Source organism: Mesocricetus auratus, unplaced genomic scaffold (genome assembly GCF_017639785.1).
Source record: "Mesocricetus auratus isolate SY011 unplaced genomic scaffold, BCM_Maur_2.0 Super-Scaffold_100006, whole genome shotgun sequence".
Taxonomy (NCBI): Eukaryota; Metazoa; Chordata; class Mammalia; order Rodentia; family Cricetidae; genus Mesocricetus; species Mesocricetus auratus.
In genome coordinates this window covers 99,112,829-99,133,555 of record NW_024429190.1, presented here as the reverse complement: position 1 = coordinate 99,133,555, position 20,727 = coordinate 99,112,829, and the positions used below count along the sequence as shown (strand labels likewise).

Here is a 20,727-nt window from a genome sequence, read left to right as displayed (position 1 = left end):
AGCTGCTGTCTGCATCTGGTCTTCTCGTCTCGGTGCTTGTCTCCATGGGTCCTTCTCTAGTGGCCACCACTGGAGAAGGTGGGGGTTACAGGAAGTAGGACCCCCCCACGAGAACACAATACCCACATGGTTGGGTTTGCTTGCAGTGGTGTCCGTTACCAGAATGTCATAACGGAAAACATGAGGATGAGCCCCTCAGCAGCGTCATTCCCTTTCTATAGAGTCAGATAAACATGGGTCAGGGCTAGCAATTCATTCTATCCCAAGAATTCTTTTTGAAGTAGAGGAATATTTTACCCATCCTTTTTTATTGATTCTGGAAAAGCTTGGAATCAAAATTGGGGCCCCGAGTCTTCCTTCTGTCTGGGGTACAGAAACCAGTTTTGTTACCAAGTAGACCCATTGGGGAATCCGAAAATGGAACTCAGTTTAGAAAATAAGAAATTTTGTTTTATGTATTTTATTTTTAATTGCTGAAAGTAATAAGCTTTACTTACCTCTTTCTAAATTATTATCATTATTATCCTAGATTCTAAGTTACGATTGTCTCTGATAATGTAGCTAGCTGCCCTCTTCATGGACCAGGCTTTGTCCCAGACTGTATTCATGCTTGTCTAGTAAGCAAAGTAAGGTATGGGGCCTTAGGATAAGGTGGGATTAAGGAAGCAAGCAAGAGACAGTTTCTCAATGAGGTGGTAGAACAGGAAGTTTCTAGAAACAATTCTGGATGACCCATTTAGATAATTTTCTAATCAGGCTTCTCTGCCTCTGTCTTCCTTGTCCCGAGCCCAATTCTGAACATCATTCATTGCTCAGCATTTCTTGAGCGTCTGCTGTGAGCTCTAGGGCATCATACCATTCTCTGGCTTTTGATGGCTCCCACTGGAGATGGATAAAGACCTCATTATATGCAGGCACTCTGGGCACTGTGGAGGAGACTCCTGGTGAGCCAGGGAGGTTGTAGTAATGATTAGAATGGTAGACAGGATGCCTAACTAGTTGATCAGAAAAACTTCCTCCAAGGGAAGGAAGCATGGTGTCTGAAGGGTCTGCCGAGTGTGAGGATGCAGGTGTTGGAGGACTCGGCTGGGCACTGGATATGCCGTTGAAGACAATCCAAGCCACATACAAGATGTGGCAGAGTGCACTGTACTTTTCCTCTTACATAATTTCACTGTCCTTGGAATACTAGACATTCTAAAACTGACAGTAAATGGTGGCACTTAGCTTGCAAGTATATTCTTAGGGTTCCATGACAGAGCACCCCAGTAGTTTATGTGAGCCCTGGTGTAGTTCAGCCAGTTATTCTGGGTTTGGATTGCTTCTGACAAACATTATTGCAGCATCAGCCCCAGGCCCCAGAACCTGGGCCAGGGTCTCATTCCTGCAGGCACATAGGGAAGCCAAGGAGTGTTTTCTGTGCCTGCATCTGATGAGAATTTAAGGTTAGTGACTGCCAGTGGAGTCCACAGCGGGCTGAGCATGGCAGTTGTATGAGGGTTAGACGCTCTGCCAGGGAACACCAGGCACTTTCACTTTATGTGGCTGCAGCTGTGACTATTACACGTGTGGAGTTTTTATATGAGAGGATGGAGAATGAAAAAGTTATTCTTCTCGGAAAAACATAGATGTTGGACCATTTATTGCCACCAGCCAGTTAGTAATTTTGCATGCGTCTTTTGTTACTGTCATATAAAAGTCAGCTGTAATTCAGACAGTACACAAATGTTTGGTCAAATTTTTATTTCTGTTTTTGGTGCTGGGGAGTCAGAGCCTTGTGCATTCCTAGAATGTGCTCTGCCACTGAACTATCCCTAGTCTGCGGTAAAAAAATTTAATCTAGGTCTCCCCCAGGTGTCTTCTGAAGGGTAGGGGTCATTGTTTGGTCACGGCATTGACAATAATTTGCTGTGCATGCATGTGACCAGCTGTCGCAGTTTTCACTGATGTACATTCCTTGTAGTTCTGTGAAACCTTGAGGGCCATTGTATTACCGCATATAGATTGTACGGAAATGCATACTGCTTCTGCTGCTTCTCTTAAACTAGTGGTAGTTCCCTTTACAGAGTGAGCATGATGATTTCAACAAGCATGCGTGATACATGCAACTGTGTTTTAGTGAAACACTTAAAGACTCTCACTCTTGTGTGGACGGCTTTGCCTGTGGCCCCTCACTCCGTCCTTCGTGTAGCCTAGTGGAGCAGGCGTCACTGCTCAACTTTCTAAGGCTCTTTGGGACACTTAGTTGGCATGGTTAAGTTTCTTGTTGAGGGTTAAGGGTGCCTGTCATGGTTGGAGCTGGAATGTTCTCCAGAGATTTATGTGTGTAGAAGCTTGATGCCCTATAGCAATGCTCAGAGGTAGGGTTTTGGAGAAGTTTCATCTGTTGACTGTCAGTCATAATTTGATGGGTTATTGAGAGGGTGGAACCTAGTTGAGGGGAATAAGCAATGCCTTGTCCCTGCTGCCTTCCTGTCCTTTCTGTTTCCTGGCTGCTTTCACCATGAGATGAGCTACTTGCCCCACCTTATGCTCTGTGCCACTATGCCTTTCCAAGAAACATGAGTCACGTGACCAGACCCTGACCCTGACGCCATGAATCAAAATGAGTTTCCCTCTTTTCAGTTGGTTTTTCTTAGTTTTTGTTTGTTTTCGTGACAGAAAACATCATTAGTAAATGCAGCAGGGTTTGCTTCTAGCCAGTCTGTGCCCAGATGGAGTGGGGGCCTGGGCTTCTGCCTCCCTGTGCTGGACATTCATAGCACAGCTAGCCCCTTCACATCTGCTGGCCAGACAGATTGCTCAGCCTGTCAGACTGCAGGACAAGCTGGACTCTAGAGGTCATGCTAAGCAGGGCACTCCTCAGATGATTCTTGGGTTGGTACGATGGCTTGGGAGGTGAAACTGCTCGCAGCAGCCTGACCGTCTGTGTTTGACCCCTTATGTGTGGAAGGAGAGAACCCATCAGAGAAAGCTGTTGTCTGACCTCCGCTTGCACACCACAGCGCATGTGTATCTGCACTTTTAACAGCAGAAAGACTCTTGACAGCACTTCAGATGTTCCTCTGCTCTGCTCTCCCTTTTCCTTGAAGAACTGGTGTAGAACCAAGGCCTCCACTCCCAAGCACCCGATCACTACGCAACACCGTTCTCCTGTCTTTCCTGGCTGTGCGTGTGCTTCTTGTGGGCCCTCCTTAGATGGTGATCCCCAAGCCACTCAAGGAAACACTGCCATTTTCTGTCTTGATTGTCCTCAGGTGATTTGTCTTCACAGCGGTGCTTGTTGACCATGATGATTTATTCCCAGCATCTTCAGTCACTCTTTGGCCAAGCTGAATGAACGCTAAGGGCTTTCATCTTTCTTTATGAAGCGGAAGGCTCTGGGATGTAATCATTTCTGTGGTGGCTTATGTGGTTTCCAAGGTGCTGAGTTCTGTGGCAACATGATGCCTGTATATTTTAGAGACTAGAAGGCGAGAGGAGAAGATGCAGTCTTGTCAATGCAGGATGGTGTGGTGGGACATTAAACAGCCCCAAGCGTTGAGTGGTAGAGTTTAAGGAAATAGCTGTCACGTGTGAGTGAAATGTTCTGTGCAATATGGAAAAGCCGTTGTTCGTCTTGGGCTAACTGCTAACGCCAGTACCTTCTGGGATTTCTATTTGCCTCCTTGTCAAATTACTGAAGAAAAAGGTCAGCTTTTGTGATTCTTGGAATGTCACCTTACCGACAGGATTAACTGAGCAGAGGCATCTTTATAGATATTTGATGCTTAGTTCTAACGCTCAAGGTTTGTGTACCAAGGATTATCTCATTACCTGAAACTGTGGATGTGCATCAGGAGAATGGCTATGCATTTCCAGTGCCTTCTCTGGACATTCCTGCACACGAGGCTTTCTTGATGTTTTGGTATGTGAGGTAGTTATGTGACATTTTTACTGGAAGATTGACTTGTCCTAAGTCTGGTCTGCCATCATGGCTTAACTTGTCTATGGTCTCTTCATCTGAGACTTGAACCCCAGTTGGTCAGGGAATAGTCGGTGTATTCCTGAGGAGGTCACGTGATAGCATGCCCAGCAGTTTTGGGCCCCCCTCCCCCCAGGAGGCCTTGATAATGACCAGGTATGTCTCCAGGCATGCAGGACACCATTGACGCGAAAGCTGAAGGAACAGCAGACTGTGTGGCCTCCTAGAGGACTCACGTGGTCATTGCGTCGAGGTCTCTTTAAGGAAGGAGAGGTGGCCTTTGCCAGTGTTTTGTGTAAAGAAGGGCCATAGTGTGTGACAGCTGTTTGTTCCTCTGGGCTTGGCTGCATGTGCCTCTGCCATTTGCCACTCTTCTCTGGAAACTGCTGCTAGGACTTGGTTGGCTTTTTGCTAAGTAAGTTCCCACTGCAGAGAGCAGTTCCTCATCACCGTCTAGTGCTTTCTTACTGAGCACAAGTGTGGGTTACTTTGAGGAGCTGGAGTTTTGGAGGATCTTCTTTACCACCTGCTAGCAGCTTTCTGGGTGGGTTGCCCATCGCTGGCTTGGCCCGGAAGCTTTTGATTGGTTCTCCAGCCAGCACTGTGCCTGTCTTACCCCTCATATTTTCTTTGCCTCCCCTCAGACAGTCTCTGCTGCTCTTGCATAGTCAGTGGAGTTAGAAGACTGTGTGTGCTGCTGTCCTGTGAGCTTGGAGTTCCAACGTTTACTGGTCCATGCTTTATCCCATCTTTACCACTTGGGTCAATTGTATGCATGCTAAGAAAATACTTAAAAGCATAACAGGAATCCAAGGTTATTTGTTTTGTAATTGTTTTTCTTTTTGCTTACAACATCAGAGTTCATTATAGTTGTGGGAATATGAAATTAGCCTCGTTAAATGGCTGACCCCCTGCACAGCTGTGGAGTGTTGCAGGACCTCCATAGCTCGTTTGCACAGCTGGCACCAGCTGGCACTGTCTGAACAAACATGGCATTATTCTTCTGCAATACAAATGTTCCTCTTTTTAAAAATTTGTTTATCTGGCCGGGCGGTGGCCTTTAATCCCAGCACTCGGGAGGCAGAGGCAGGTGGATCTCTGTGAGTTCGAGGCCAAGCTGGACCGACAGCCTCCAAAACAATACAGAGAAACCCTGTCTCGTAAAACCAAAAAAAAAAAAAATTGTTTATCTGATAACACATTCTGGGTGGTGTGATTGTCAGTACAATGGCATCTTTGATCCTCTTCAGTTGAATAATTAGAAAAAATACCGGAAACAGCAATTTTGAACAAAAATTCTTTTTATTTTTCTTTTTTGGTTTTTCGAGATAGGGTTTCTCTGTGGCTTTGGAAGCTGTCCTGGAACTTGCACTTGTAGACCAGGCAGGCTGGTCTTGAATTCACAGAGATCCGCCTGCCTCTGTCTCCTGAGTGCTGGGATTAAAGGCATGCTCCACCAACAAGCAACTCATTTTTTTTTCAAAATAGTATGTTTTTTATTTGGTGACTATCATTTTTAGCAGAGAAACACCAGTTCTAAATAAAATATGTTCTTGTTAAACTGTATTACCATTTGGAAATGCTCAGTTACACTGAAAATTTCCTGAGTCTGTTCCAGGATGAAGGTCATGTATCTTAGAAGCTAGCAGAGAAGTCTCCCCTTAGGGTGTGCTGAAGAGGAGTAAGTGGTTTGATAATGAAATGAGAGATACAGGAATCTTTCTTGAGGAGTTGTAATAATTCAAGTAAGAGTTGACTTGAGAGGGCAGGAGGGAGAGTTGGTTTCCTGGACTGTTAGTACTGGGGTAGTGATGGCAGCAGAGGCCGCAGAGGCCATTCTGATTTGCCCGTTTCTTCCCAGGGCATAATCCAGAGCTGTCTATTTTAATCTAGTTTATAATCAAGATAATGGAAATGTGATTTCTTTTTCACTGTAGGAGGTGGAATAAACTGAGGCTGCAGGACAAAGAGAAACGCCTGAAGCTTGAAGATGATTCTGAGGAAAGCGATGCCGAGTTTGATGAAGGATTCAAAGTGCCGGGTTTCCTGTTCAAAAAGCTCTTTAAGTATGTGCCATTTGTCCTGTCCTTTATGTTTGTCATCGAGCCATTATGTGCAAATTAACACTTACAAACTACACAGTAGTTACCTGTGGGTCCTTAAGGTTCTTGCAGCAATTTATTGCAAATCCAGACACTGTCAAATGAAATTTTAGCCACATGCTGTTCATTAAAATTAGATGATAATAAATTGACTAAGGTGCGCATTGGGTACGTTTGTAAACTGATGAATCTGTATGGACTTGTCTCAGCAGACTAAAAACAACACATTTAAAAGCCTCTGCATCAAATTATGATTTTGTTCTTAGTAATTCTAAGGCACCAACCCTCTCATTTTAAAAATTGGATTAATTTATTTAAGAAGACTTGTATATTAAAATCACTAAGAGGGCTTATGTATATTAACATCAAACCTTGGGGAGAATTTTTGCTTTTTGTTTTCTCTTCTTTGTGGAAATAAAAATCGTTGATTGTTTTCTGAGGATCTTATGTCATACCTATGGGTATAATATTTTTGGGCTGACCAAATGTGCATCTAAATATTTTATGTGGATGTCTTTCTGCATAATGTCAACCAATAAGACATAGACAACACCTCAGAGTTTTAAGTTGCTGTTGGAAGCTGACTTTAGTTTCGTGTGTACATGGCCGAGTGCCGCAGCCACGTGACCACCAGGTGCTGCATGATAGATGCATGCTTAGTGGTCTGCGTGGCTGGCAGTTGTCCCGTGGGGGTGCAGATGCCGAGGGACATTTCCAGTCCCCTCACTGGTGGACGACTTCACAAGATGCTTTAGGAAGGCTTCCTTAGAGGTGTAGTGGAAGCTAAGCCACCAGAGAGCTTATTTCCTTTTTGCATCCTCAGTTCAGAGAGCAGAGTGCAGACTTCTCTCTGTGAGAGGATGAAGTTTAACATCCTTTATACATTCCACTGTCAGCCCTTGACTTAGGAATGATATTGACTTAAAAATAGCATGATCTTCCTGCTTCCTCTCAAAGAGCTTTTTTTCTATGTGCATGGGGTGTATATGTGTATGTACATGAGAAGCACTGTACTACTGAGTCACATCACCAGGCAAGATCAAGACCTACAAATAATATTTATTTACTCAATTATTGTGCCAAGGTGATGGAATCTGGGTTTGCTCGGGGTAGGCGAGTGCTCTACCACTCAGCCTCCTCCGTATTATAGTTTTATGTTATAATTTTAATTTCTCTTTGCATTGGAGACATTTGGGGTGGGGGATTTATTTTATTCCATTAAACATAGTAAAACCGGGTCCTGCCGAACTGACATGCCTGGGTGGCCTGGCTAGATTAAGATGTCAGTCAGTTCATAGCCCAGGAAGGCCAATAGCTTGTTTATTTCTATGTCCTGGTAAATATTAACTGTAGAAAGGTAAATGAAGACTACATTTATTGGCAATTCTTTTTCTCTGAAGTAGTTGCTTATTAAGGAACAAGTATAATAGTGTCCATGTTGTACTAGCAAAAAGAAGCACCCAAATCATGGGCTAAGCTAACTTTACAAGGACGGGCGTTTTCCGCCTGCTTAGTGACCGAGCAAATGTCCCCGACAGTCAGGGTGGAGGGGCGGTTTTGTGTAAGTGCCAGATTTTCTAGCACAGAGGTGTCACAGGTAGCAGAACCAAGCTCTACTTTACTGAGTGGATGTTTAGAGTCACCGTATTGGCTATAAACTGTATTTTAGTTAATATAAATACATGCTTGTTAGTGATTTAAATTTGTCTAAATTATCTTTCTGGGAAGTATTTTGTTTTATACCCACAAAAATAATTTAAAATACTTTATAAATGTTTCTAGATTTCACATCTTCTATTGAAAGAAAAAGGAGAACAAAGAGAATCTCTGTTTTTAAAAACTTTATTTCATGTGTCTGAGTGTTTTGCCTACATGTATGTATACCATGTACATGTAGTGCCCACAGAGGCCAGAGGATGGCGCAAGGAGCCCTGGAAATGACTCACAGCCAGCTGTGAGCTTCTGTGTGGGTGTTGGAAACCAAACCCAGGTCCTCTGCCAGAGCAGCAAGTGCTCCTAACTGCTGAGCCAGCTCTCCAGCCCTCATCTCTACCTTTTTTATGATTAAGCTTTAGGCAGGTCAGTTTACTTTTAAGTTGTGGATATATTTTTATTCTATTTACTACGCTCAGTGGAACTGAATTAATGGAGTATAGTTGCACCCTAGGGAGTCAGGAGGCACAGTTTTCCCATTTAAGTGCTATTTTCTGCAAGATAATGTTTAACTTCTGAATTTCAGTTTTGAAAGTTTGCCCAGCAAATGTATTCATCTGTATAATTTAACAGCCTCATGACAAACTTCAATTTGTTTTGACCTTACCTTCTACCAAACTAGTAAATGCAATCTTGGGTTAGTGTGACAATGCCAAGATCCCGCAATTATCTGTGGTTATTTTCTGATGCTTTGGTCCCATGGGGATAAGTTTAGTAATTTCTTTACTGTTGTACAGTAACTTAAAAAATGAATTAACTTCCTAAGGAGTAAATTTTATATGCTTCTCAAAGTTTTGAAAACTAGATTCTATACCATGTTATCATTTTAACCGTGTAGTTGTTCTATAGTATTTATATTTAGGTTGTAACGCAGTAAAACTCAGAGCATGTACTAGTTCTGAGAGAGCCCGAGCCCAGGCCTTGCATTCCTTGCTCATCACACACCATTCTGACCGGAGGGTGGATGCCCCTCCACTATCAGTGGATACTTTCCAGCGGAAGCCTGAGGGTCTGTGATGGCGTGTACCCTTCTCAGCCCTTGTATAATCTTTGGCTGTTGAGACGCAGTTCCTAGGCTTGCGTTATTTCTGTAGTACTTCTCACTGTCTTGTAAACACATCATTCTATACCCTGTGAAAACCTTGGAGTTTGAGGGTAGGAAATGTCCAAGCACCTAGCCCACCGTTGCTGATTCTCCAGGGTCGAGTGGAATGCAGTGTCCAGTTCACTTCCAGATTCCTTCTGAGAGTCATTGGCCTGTGTTGGGGAAACTGATTTCAGGGTGGTCACAAGGCGGTCCATTGCCTGCTTGGAGCTGCTCCCATGGCTTCTCTGCTTTGGTAGGAGAAGGCCGATGGCTAGAATCCAGACATTCTGGAATTTTGTTTTGTTTTTAATTCTGGTTTTTTGAAACAGGTATCACCATGTAGCTTAGTGTGGCCTGACGCTTGGAAGCCTCCGCCTTAGCCTCTGTGTGTTGGGATTACAGGTGTGCAGAGCCCGTTCAGTCAGGGCTGCCTCAGCCTTGGCACATTTGACATTTTAGACCAAATAATTTTCTGTAGGGACTGACCGCAGCATTAGAGAATGAATAGCTTCTCTGGCTTTTGCCCATTAGACCCTAATTGTTCTTTTCCACTTGAAAAAAAAAAATCTGTAGACACTGCCAAATGTCCCCAGGGAACAAATTATCCCTGGCCAGGGCTGCTTTGCTGGAACCCTTCTCCGGTGGGGTCACGTTGGAGTCACGCAGTTCTGGATTTCAGTTTTGCTCACCTATGTCTTGTTTGTGTGTGTGTCACTCCCTCTCCTCCCTCTCCTGTCCCCTCTCCACCTCCTCTTCTCTCCTCTGTGTCCCTGCCTTTCCTGAGCCTTTGCTTCCTGCCTATAAAATCTGCCACTAACACTCCTGTGCAGGTTGATGGTGAGGGTGTTCTGACTGCTGTGCAGAGCCTCACTGCGCATGGGAGCCATTGTCCTCTGGGACATACCAGTGCATTTATGGAGCTTGTCTTTCCTCAAATTAATCGGTCCTCTCCTCATACTGCATCGGGTTTTGATTTTTATCCTTTTCTCCAACGTGCATCTTCAGTGTACTTATTATAATTAGCCAAACTAATAAGCAGGAAACATCCCAAAGTTTTTCTTATACTATAGGCAATGACGTTACCACCTAGAGTCATACTGTTAAAGTTGACTTACAAGATACTGGGAGAAAGTTAACGATGGCCCGTCTACTGAAAGGAGGTTAAGTAACAGCACCAGGAGCTGAGGTCCACAATGAGATGACGTATTTGTCTGTCACCTGTCTCCACCCCCTCACTTCTTCCCTTCTTCCTTTCAAGACAGGCCTGGAACTTCTGGAATTCTCCTGCCGTAGCCTCCCAAGTGTTGAGATTACAGATAGGTTCAACCATACCTGGCTCGGAAGATTTTAAGTACAGAGAGCAGATCTGATTGGTGAACTCTGGGGCAATAAGTCAGGAATAGTGACCCTCCGTCTCTTAGGTGTAGCGCTATGGCCATGCTGTTTTCTTTGGGTGGGATTGTCCTTTGCCATTTATCATAAGTGGGTTTTGCTTTAAGTCATTTACGTTGGCATATAATCATCATGCCATTCCATGATATCAGGTCTTTATTCACTCCCGAAAATGTTTTTGCTTTATTAACTAACAAACAAAAAACCTTCGAGATTGATAGAGTTGAACATGTGGTTGGTGAAGAAAGGAAAATATCAGTTGTATATTTTTTCTTTCTTTTTCTCTTTGAGAGAGAGAGAAGTGAGGGAGTTAGGGTTTCTTTTTTTTTTTCCATTTATTTAAAATTTTAATAGCCCCAATCTTGTATTTTTGATAAAATCCTTGAATCAGTTGTGCTTTAAAATACTAAGAGAGCTGGGCAGTGGTGGCGCACGCCTTTAATCCTAGCACTCGGGAGGCAGAGGCAGGCGGATCTCTGTGAGTTTGAGGCCAGCCTGGTCTACAGAGTGAGTTCCAAGACAGGCTCCAAAACTATACAGAAGAAACCCTGTCTCGAAAAACCAAAAACATACATACATACATATATGTATACATACATACATACATACATACATACATACATACATACATACTAAGAGACCTCTTATGCTGTTTGGCTTCTATAGTTCATTTTTACATCTGTTAAACATGCAATAGTATCATTTGTTATACACTGATTTTTAAGAACAGCCCCATTACTCATACTTGTTTATGGCTTTAAATTTTAATTTAATTTTCCCTATAAAAAGATAATATGACTACAAAGTGACTTTACAACTGTGTATGCCATAAATTGTGGTGTTCTCTGCCCTGCTTTTTTGATGCTATTTAGATTAAGAAGAAGTATCACTTCTTTTTTTGTAGAAATACTTGTGGAACTTTATATGCTTAGACTATTTGAAATTCTTATTTTTCCAGAAAGTGAATTAAAGCTAGTAAGTTTATACTTGTTTATCAAGCTATATCTAATGTTGAAAAAGAAATAAAATAGTCCTTAATTACCCCATCTATCAGTTTAATTAGAAATGTGTTAACATTCTATAACAAAAAATTACGATTTTTTAATGTCTAAGTGATGAAAAATGTATGACCTTATAAATATAATAATCATATAAAACACGCATCCGGCACTTTTCTCTGACTGGTACTAGAACCTAGCCAAATGATTAATTCATGAGTACTTTCTGTTACAATCTGTATCACCCACCATTTGCCATTTTCTCTTTTCTTGTTGGTGTTTGTTGTTGTAGGTATCAGCAGACAGGTGTTAGGTGGCTGTGGGAATTGCACTGCCAGCAGGCAGGAGGAATTCTGGGAGACGAAATGGGATTGGGCAAGACCATCCAGATAATTGCCTTCTTGGCAGGTCTGAGCTACAGCAAGATCAGGACTCGCGGTTCAAATTACAGGCAAGTGCTCCTCTGCAGACTGTCAGTCTGTGGAGCTCAATTAATATTTCATCAGATGTATTGCTGTGGAGGAGGGTCTCGTGAATTATTGATGACATTTCAATTACAATATTCCTTTAATTCTTTTAGTGGGGGACATCAAAGAAAAAATTTTACGAGACAATGGAGCTGTAGGGCAGGAGAAATTAAACATGTAACACTTGTAATGAATTCCAGGCGTTGGTGCTTCATTTTGCAGATGGGCCCCACTAGATATTTTGGGTCAATACAATGTCTAAGGTTAGCTCTTGCAAATGGATTGTTTACAAACTCAATTATGTTAATATCAATAGTTTACACAATATGGAATTTTAAATTAGACATAATACCTTTAGTCCCATTTATTAAATTTTACATTAAAATATTTGTTCTGGCAGAAGACCAGGTGAGCATTACAGTAAGTACAAGTCTGCTCATGGGCAAAGTTGGATCTTTGAAGAAGCCGTTCTCTGTGGTTTCTTTAGAGTCTCTGTGCATGATATCATTTACAGGCATGCTTGCTCTTTTGGACTGAAGTTTCTTAATCTTTTCCATATGTTTTAGACTCATCTCCCAAGGTCAACACCTACATGACTTCCTAAACGCGTAGGAAATAATCTTAGTTTTTTTCTGCTTGTATTCTAATATACTGCTAAAGTGCTAGTATTTTGAAAGAGTAAATGTTTAATCTGTTTGGAGGTAACACTGGTATGTTTGTTCTTGCAATAAAGGACTGTGAATAGCCTTGTTTAAGTTGTAAATTAGCTTCATGGAATCTGTATTGGTAAAAATGTTGCTAGATAAATTTTGTAGGATGTCTCATCTTGAACACAGATAAGCTAGAGCTCCCTACCTTTCAGTAGGTTATCTAAGGAGCAGCAGTGATGGAGTTACCAAGTGGATCTGTGTTCTATGACTTGAGGCACTCATGGTATACAGTTGGGAGATATCTTTGAAACAGTGTTGATGTGTTCAAAGTCCACAGCTGCAGAATGCTATTGCCCACATTCCAAGGAACTGGCACAGAAGTGTACAGCAGAAAGCTTATATGGACCATAACATAAACTCCAGCCTAAAGACTATCATGGAGTCTCCCAAGTATCCTGGTTTGCTTTTATTTGTTACTCTTTTTTTAAAAATGTTGTACTATTTTGCTTGGTTGTCAGGTCAACACTTCTTGTGGGCAGTGTTTCAATTTTTCAGATTTTTAAAAAAATATTTACTTTTAGTGTGTCTGTGTGTACATGTACCTGTGTGTATGTGCTGGGGGTATGTGCATATGCCTGTGGAGTCCAGAAGAGGGCGTTGCATCCTCTGGAGCTGGAGTCGTAGGAGGTGGGTGCTGGGAACTGAACTGAGATCCTCTGCAAAAACACTGTGTGCTTTTAACCAATGAGCCACCTCTCACCCCTGGATATTTTTGAAAGCCTCCTGCAGGAGGAGGAAATGTGTTAAAAAAGAATTTAAAAAACCAAACCTCCTCCTGTTGCTACAGGGCAGTTGTACTGAAGCAGAAGAACCTCTGTAGCTAACAGGATACTTAGATGTAGGGTAGATTTTTACCTGGAAGCAGGAAAGCATTCCAGCCCAAGAAAAAAGTCAACTGAAAATGACCTATCTGTGACTGTCATTTAGCATTTAACGATGACTTTTTCTGTACAGATAGACTTGGTCTCCGCAGCTCTTGAGGTTGCTGGTGACTGGAATGTCCTGACTGTCCCAGGTGTTTCTAGGCCTTTTTCTCCTTAAGCGATTTCTGCAGTTTTCACATTTCCCTATTTCCTTCTTGTTTTCCTGTCTTATTATAACGACCCTTGTGTGGAGTCTTAACATTCTGGGCATAGGAGACCTCATTCATCCCTGCAGTGTAGTTTTGATCTAAAAATTAAAACATGTTCTCTTGAGTGGTAGCAGTTCTACGAGGAGTGAAGTAGGGCTTGTAATGAGCATCAGCTGCAATCAATTAACTATCAATGCTCACATTCTCTTTCCATAATGAAATAGTGTGGCATATTGGACTAGCGCCCAGATTGTCATTATTAAAATAGTTTTGGTGGAACTGACTTCTGAGAAGTGGCAACGTATCAGCCAAACTGCAGGGCTGGCTGAAGAGGGTGTGTTGAGGAGCTCCATCAGGAAAGATTGGGTAACATGTCCTCCTGTAGTGGGTGAACTTACGTCTTAAAGAAAAATGGCCTTAAAGCAACAGGAACATCTGTGTAAGCTGGGATTGCCTTGTTGGCTATGTAGCTTTTTTTTTTTTTTTTAATCTTGCAAGTTAGAAATGTTGGAGTCCTAATTGGAGGTGGGGACCTAATTTTAAGGTCTGTGAACACTGTGAAACTGCAAGTCTCTGTGATATCAAGAAACTGTGGTAAAAAGCAGTTTTTTGTATTCGTTTATGTTTTGAGGGAAGCCGCACAAGTGCTTTAGAGGGGGAAGCAGCGTATCACCTGAATGAACATGTGATTATGGGCAGCTGTGTTCCCAGGTCCCAGCGGATACACTGACTTTTTACTTGGCTGTTCTTATAGGGATGTGCCCTCTGCATTTTATAACGGAGAAGATGTAAATGATTTACCTCTCACATTTCAGTTAATACTTGACTTGGTTGTTATTTAATTAAATTTCTACAAAGAGTTAATGTTCTAAAAAAGCAAACAGACTTTGGAAGGTAAAGCATTATAATTTGTAATGCCCCATAAGTTCTAGGCCATAACTAGTAGGTTTCCCACTCATAAGTTGAAGTATTTGACCATGGAGCTATTGACTTGTCCTAAATTCATTAAGTAATCAATGATAATCAAAGATGAAAGGAGCTATAGTATGTTTGGTAATTGATGCTAATCACTCCAGTACATTTAGCCATTTCGTATCATCTCACCGGTATTGAGGCTGGGAAAGTGGTTCACTTGCCTGTTAATGGTTTTGATTGCTCCCTCTGTGGTCCAGGAATAGCCTGCCTCGGCTGTGGGATTTCAACTCAGCATGAACAACTCCATGTTATTCTAACAGAGGGGGAGTTAGAAAGTAAAGGACAGCCAGCAGTTCAGCTGGGGTTAAACAGTGGCCTTAAGTGAGCAAGTATGTCATCATCCTAGCAGTGTATACAAGGTATAAAGGAGAAACGTGCCTACAGCCTGAAAAGTTTCAGACTGCTTCTTTAGACAGCTGTTGATTGGCTGTTTCCTAATCCCTGCCAAGTACATATTGATGACAACTCCCTTTTAGTCTTACTGGAGGATATAAAGGAAGTTGCACATTTAATCTTTTAAAGAAGGAATGCTGTTGTGGAAGGGACCAGGGGCCAGGGCAGAGTCCTGTTCTACCCAGAGAGAGTGAGAAACACCTGTCTGACCCCTGCCTTTGGTGACAACATGGCTTGGAAATTCTGTGGGAAGGGTTGCGTTTGTTATGACCTCTGGATTCTCTGTTCCAACCTTGTGGGCCAGGGGACAGTGATCACCTACAGCAGAAATAAAGGGTTCATGAGTGGACATAGCATTCGTAAGGGTTCACCAGCATTCTGTCACATTGGATGGAATGCAAGGATAAAGCTTGTAGTTAGAGCCAGGCAGTGGTGGTGCACGTGTTTAATTCCAGCATTTAGGAGGCAGAGGTAGGTGGATCTCTGTGAGCCCGAGGCCTGTCTGGTCTACAGAGTGAGTTCCATGACAGCTAGGACTGTTTCACAGAGAAACACTGTCTAGAAAAGCCACGAAGAAAAAAAAAGTTTGTAGTTAGTGTTGGCCCAGTATCTTACTTTTCTGTTACACCAATTATTTTTTGAGTTATATAGATGATTTTTAAAATTTTAAGTTCTGTGTGGCTAACATTGAAATTTTAAACATTTTAAGTTTAGGAATCATTTCCTAAGTATAACAAGAAAATAAAAATTATGCATGTCCTTCCAACTTAAAAATAATCTCTCTCCCACTTTTACATTTCCTTGCAGTCTTTAAATACACGTTGTCATGTTCATCCTTTATGTGCTGTGTGCTAGGCCCTGAGGTCACACCATAAAGAGATCGTGCAGACTTATGAAGAGCTGAAGAGGGGTGCTGCACGTTAGCAGGGGTAGCGTGGGCGCGCCACGGAAGGCTCATCTGCCTGTCTGGAGAGAAAGGCAGCTCTAGCTGTGTGGCGGGAGGAGGGAGAAGAGGCCAAGGTCTAGAAGACAGAGTGTGCTACATAGGCCTAGGGCAGTACAAGCTGGTAGAGTTCAACAGTGCTAACTGTTGTGTTAGTAGTAAGAGAGGCAAAGCAGGAGCCAGATTGCTTGGCTTCAGGGCCAGGCCAGGGTTGTAGATGCTGTTCCAAGAGCAGTGTGCAGCCATTGGAGGCCTTGAGGGGAGGGCCTGGGACATTCCAGATTTTACTTCCAGAAAGTGCCAGAAGATGCTAGAACATAGACGAGACCATACTGGCTGCAACTGGAATGGTGACACCCACTGTACAGGGAAGGAGATGGTGACTTGTGGAGAGACTTAGGATGTGAAAGCGCTGTGAATTTGTGCGGTATCTTATGGTGGGAAACGAGGACTGACGAGAGAACAAGAGAGACTTCTGGTGTGGTGTGCTGAAGACTGGGTGACAGTGGTGTCCTTTGGGTTGGAGAGCTGTGAGGGAGAGGTGGCATGTGGAGATGTCACTACTGACTTTTGACGTGTGCTTCATCTGAGGCACCAGACAGCACCCACACACACAGGATGGAGCACCCCCACACACAGGATGGAGCACTCACACACACAGGATGGAGCACCCACACACACGGGATGGAGCACCCACACACACAGGATGGAGCGTCCACACACACAGGATGGAGCACCCACACACACAGGATGGAGCACCCACACACACAGGATGGAGCACCCGCACACATGGGATGGAGCACCCACACACACGGGATGGAGCACCCACACACACAGGATGGAGCACTCACACACACAGGATGGAGCACTCACACACACAGGATGGAACACTCACACACGCAGGATGGAGCACTCACACACAGGATGGAGCACCCACACACACAGGATGGAGCACTCACACACACGGGATGGAGCACCCACACACATGGGATGGAGCACCCACACACACAGGATGGAGCACTCACACACACGGGATGGAGAGAGAGAAATGACCTCTTTAACCTCGAGTGCGCACCCTCCTCCTGCAGGCGTTCCAGGTTATGCCGTGCTGTTGGGTTGTGGATAGATGGGGTCCCAGCTTCGTGCATACCAGCACTTAGGACCCCACAAAATAAGTCTTTCTTGTGCTTCCGGTGGGGTAAAGGAAGCAAGGCAGGAGAGAAGACGACCATGGTGGCCAGTGCCTCCTCCCGCCTCCCTCTGCTCCGCTATTAGGAAGTTGCAGTCATCTGTAAGGTTTTGTTTTTTTTTTAACTTTACTATAAGCATTTTCTAGGGCTATTAAATAATTTTCAAAAACTATTTTAATGGTTACCTAATACTGCCTTATTTAATAAACCCTTTTAGTATTTACTAAATGACACTGGTGTAAGCATTTCACAGGGTTAGTTGTTTCACCATCTAACAGAGGGAGAAAATGTTTTGCTGTGTAGTCTTTGTTTTTCCCTCCACTATAGATGTTGACTTCTGAGTGTGTCATCTGCTCCTCTTAGTCCCTGCACCCACCAGTCATGAGTGGTTCATACAGGCTCCAGTTTCCCTGAGCCTCAGCACCTTCCTCCTCATAGAAAGCACCACTAAACTCGGCACTTTCCTCCTCATAGAAAGCACCACTAAATCTCCTTGGGTTATGGCTGTTGGTCACTTTCTCCACTGCCTCTCATGGTTGAATTTTCTTGGACTTTTGGGTGCAGGTTCGAGGGGCTGGGCCCCACTATAATTGTCTGCCCAACGACAGTGATGCATCAGTGGGTAAAAGAATTCCACACGTGGTGGCCTCCATTCAGAGTGGCAATTCTGCATGAAACAGGTTCCTATGCCCACAAAAAGGTAATGTTACAGTACGTGACTGCTTTTGTTTGACCTCTACATATTTGCATTTCTTAAATGTATCTGTGTATGTTTCTTTCATTGTAATTTATTTAATTATTGACTTGAAGCTTCATATCATCACACAGATATGAACAAAGGCTTTCTTGAATAATCTAGCAGTGGTGTGGTATTTTGACATCCAACAAAAGATAGCTGGGCGTAGGCAGGGACAACAAGGCTGATTGTGTGCACAGGCTCACACATCAGGTGGTCTGTGACATGGCAGTTGGCTGGGGGGACTTGATCATTAGAAGCTGTAAACAGTTTGAGAAGAGTGGGTTTGAAAAGTAACGTGCAGAAAGCATCCCCAATCAGAAGTCTGCAATGCTCCAAAGCCGGAAACTACTGAAAGAGTCCATACCTGATTCATGACAGGCCACCCTGAAAATACAGGTACACCAAAAGTATTGTATTACACACTGCCAGCAGGCAACCTGTAGAAGATCTGTATGAGACTTTTGTAATGAATTTGTGCTTAGGCTAGGTTCTGTATCCAAGGCACCTTAGCACATTACATGCAGTTACTCTAAAGTCTGATATACCACTGGTCTCAGTGCATCCTGAAATAAGATATTTAACCTTGATTAATAAATGCGTCTGCAGTTATGTTTTTCAAATATGTTCCTGATGCAGGAGAGGCAACTTGCTACTTTGAGACTTTCCCAGATACAGATAGTGTAGGTTTTGTGCTTTGTACAGGATCACAGTGTCCTGGGCATTGTAGTTCCTCCCTTGCTTGAAGATTTGGTAACATACCTTTCTGGCTTTCATTCTTTTTGACTCTTTTTTCTTTTTGTTTTTATTTCCTTTTGTGACAGGGTCTCTACATAGTTCTGGGTATCCTGGAACTCACTCTGTAGAGCAGGGTGCCCTCAAACTCACAGAGATCACCTGCCTCTGCCTCCCCCGAGTGCTAGGGTTAAAGGTGTGCGCCCCCACACCTGGCTACAGGCAGATATTTCAGAAAGCAGGCTTACCTTTGCTTCTAAATTCTGTACATGTATTGTGCTAGGCTGCTTTTTCCCCACCTGTCTTAATGTCTGGATTATGGAGTAGATACTGCGTATCTCAAGCACAGTAAATATTGGCTTGATAAATAGTATAAATAATAGCCTCAGTCCTACTGTGTGCTTTCAGATTGTAGCACTGTCAGGTGGCAGTGTGTTCCACTGTGTCTCGGGTTCAATATTTCCTGAGTGAGCTCCCCCGCACCACCATGCAGTGTCAACTGTGAGGGCCGTGGATGTTTCTCCTTACCTAGAGGTGTTCTGCAGACACCAAACTACTGGACCTTCATAATTTTGCTGTGTTTTTTTTTTTCCTGAAAATTCTCATGTACTCATGATTTTGGCTAAGCAGAATTTTTGATAGAAGTAGATATACCTATGATGTAGTTTCTCAGATAAGGTGAGTTGGAGTCTCACTTATAACAGCCAACTGCCTTTGCCCAGGATTTTAAAAGATAAGTAGAAAACAAATTGAGTTGAAAGAATTAGGAAAATAGAGCAAGTGCTGTCTATGATTTAAAAGAAATGATTTTTAGCAGTATGAAAGTAGAAACGGTTTAGGTTGTTCTTTTAGTCAAACTCAGCTGCTAACTGCCATGGTTTCACCCATGTGAAACAAACTAGTGGAAACATAATTGGCAATGAGCCTATTGGGAAAACTTGGGACCCTTACCTGTCCGGTGGGCAAAACCTAAGGGATAATGCTCCCCTTGGTGTACAGTAGTTGCAGCTGCTTTGCTGCTTTCATTAGTGGGGTGTGCTGTTTTTTGAGCTAGAGTCTTGTTTTGTAGTCTTGGGTGTCCTTGAGCTGCCTCCCTGCCCTCCTCCTCCATGTTGAGGTTTCCCTGCAAAGGAAGTTTCACCCACCCTCATGGGCATGCTCATGACTACTCTTCTTCTTCTTCTTCTTCTTCTTCTTCTTCTTCTTCTTCTTCTTCTTCTTCTTCTTCTTCTTCTTCTTCTTCTTCTTCTTCTTCTTCTTCTTCTTCTTCTTCTTCTTCTTCTTCTTCTTCTTCTTCTTCTTCTTCTTCTTCTTCTTCTTCTTCTTCTTCTTCTTCTTCTCCTTCTCCTCCTCCTCCTCCTCCTCCTCCTCCTCCTCCTCCTCCTCCTCCTCCTCCTCCTCCTCCTCCTCCTCCTCCTCCTCCTCCTCCTCCTCCTCCTCCTCCTCCTCCTCCTCCTCCTCCTCCTTCTTCTTTTCATTACAGTTTATGATTCTCCTTTTTTCTTACAAAAAATAGTGTATGAGTTGGTAAATATTTATTTGTGGAACAGCTATAAATGTTGTATTGGAGGTGTTTCATATTGTTAGGGCTCAGAGAGAATGAGGATGCGTTTTTAATTAACCTTGAAAAGCCAACTCTTGTCTTGAAAAGAACATCCTCGAGAGATAATAAAGGAAGGCAGTCTGGGGTGCTTAGCCCACTCACAGTGGGTGGCGGCTTCATTAGCGCTGTGCTGAAAAGCTTACTTAACAATTAAGGAGCCTCTTTTCAGTTTGCTGGAGAAGTGTACTGATTGCTTGTATTCTGAAAACAACTGTCACTGGCTCCCACCTTTTCCTGACAGGTAGGGTCTAGTCATTTTGTGGACATTTTAGATAATCCAGAGTTTTGTCTCATTTTGATCAACTCAAGCCACTAGAGTCCTAGAAGTGAAAAACAAATCAAAACAAAAAGCATACACCCTCTCCCTAAAGTTTTAGAAGGACAAGGTCTGTTTACCACAGCAGGGTTTGAGCTACACACCTGCCGTCATGGAAATATGAAACTGGTGGTTTCTTCGGCATCTCTGAGCCTGGTGACGTCTGCTGAGTAGGAGTTTTGATAGTCTTATGAAGGGTTATTGGGTTGGTGTACATGCATGAAAAACATTGTGTGTTCCCTGGTAAGTTACTCAGTTACTTCTTGATAGTAACATAGCATATCACAAGCTTTGATATTAATTGGTTGACAGAGGTGGCCTTGCTGACTAT

At 43.1% G+C, this 20,727-nt stretch overlaps 1 protein-coding gene across 2 annotated transcripts in view; it reads left to right on the top strand.

Annotated features, from left to right (window-relative positions):
* The window catches only part of Ercc6 (ERCC excision repair 6, chromatin remodeling factor), a 69,647-nt gene that overhangs the window by 23,898 nt on the left and 25,022 nt on the right, over positions 1-20,727 (top strand). For both annotated transcript variants that reach the window (XM_040747738.1, XM_040747739.1), the window contains exons 6-8: positions 5,902-6,030; positions 11,549-11,707; positions 17,571-17,706. In XM_040747738.1, coding sequence (XP_040603672.1) covers positions 5,902-6,030; positions 11,549-11,707; positions 17,571-17,706 — 424 coding nt within the window. The remainder of the gene's footprint in view (positions 1-5,901; positions 6,031-11,548; positions 11,708-17,570; positions 17,707-20,727) is intronic.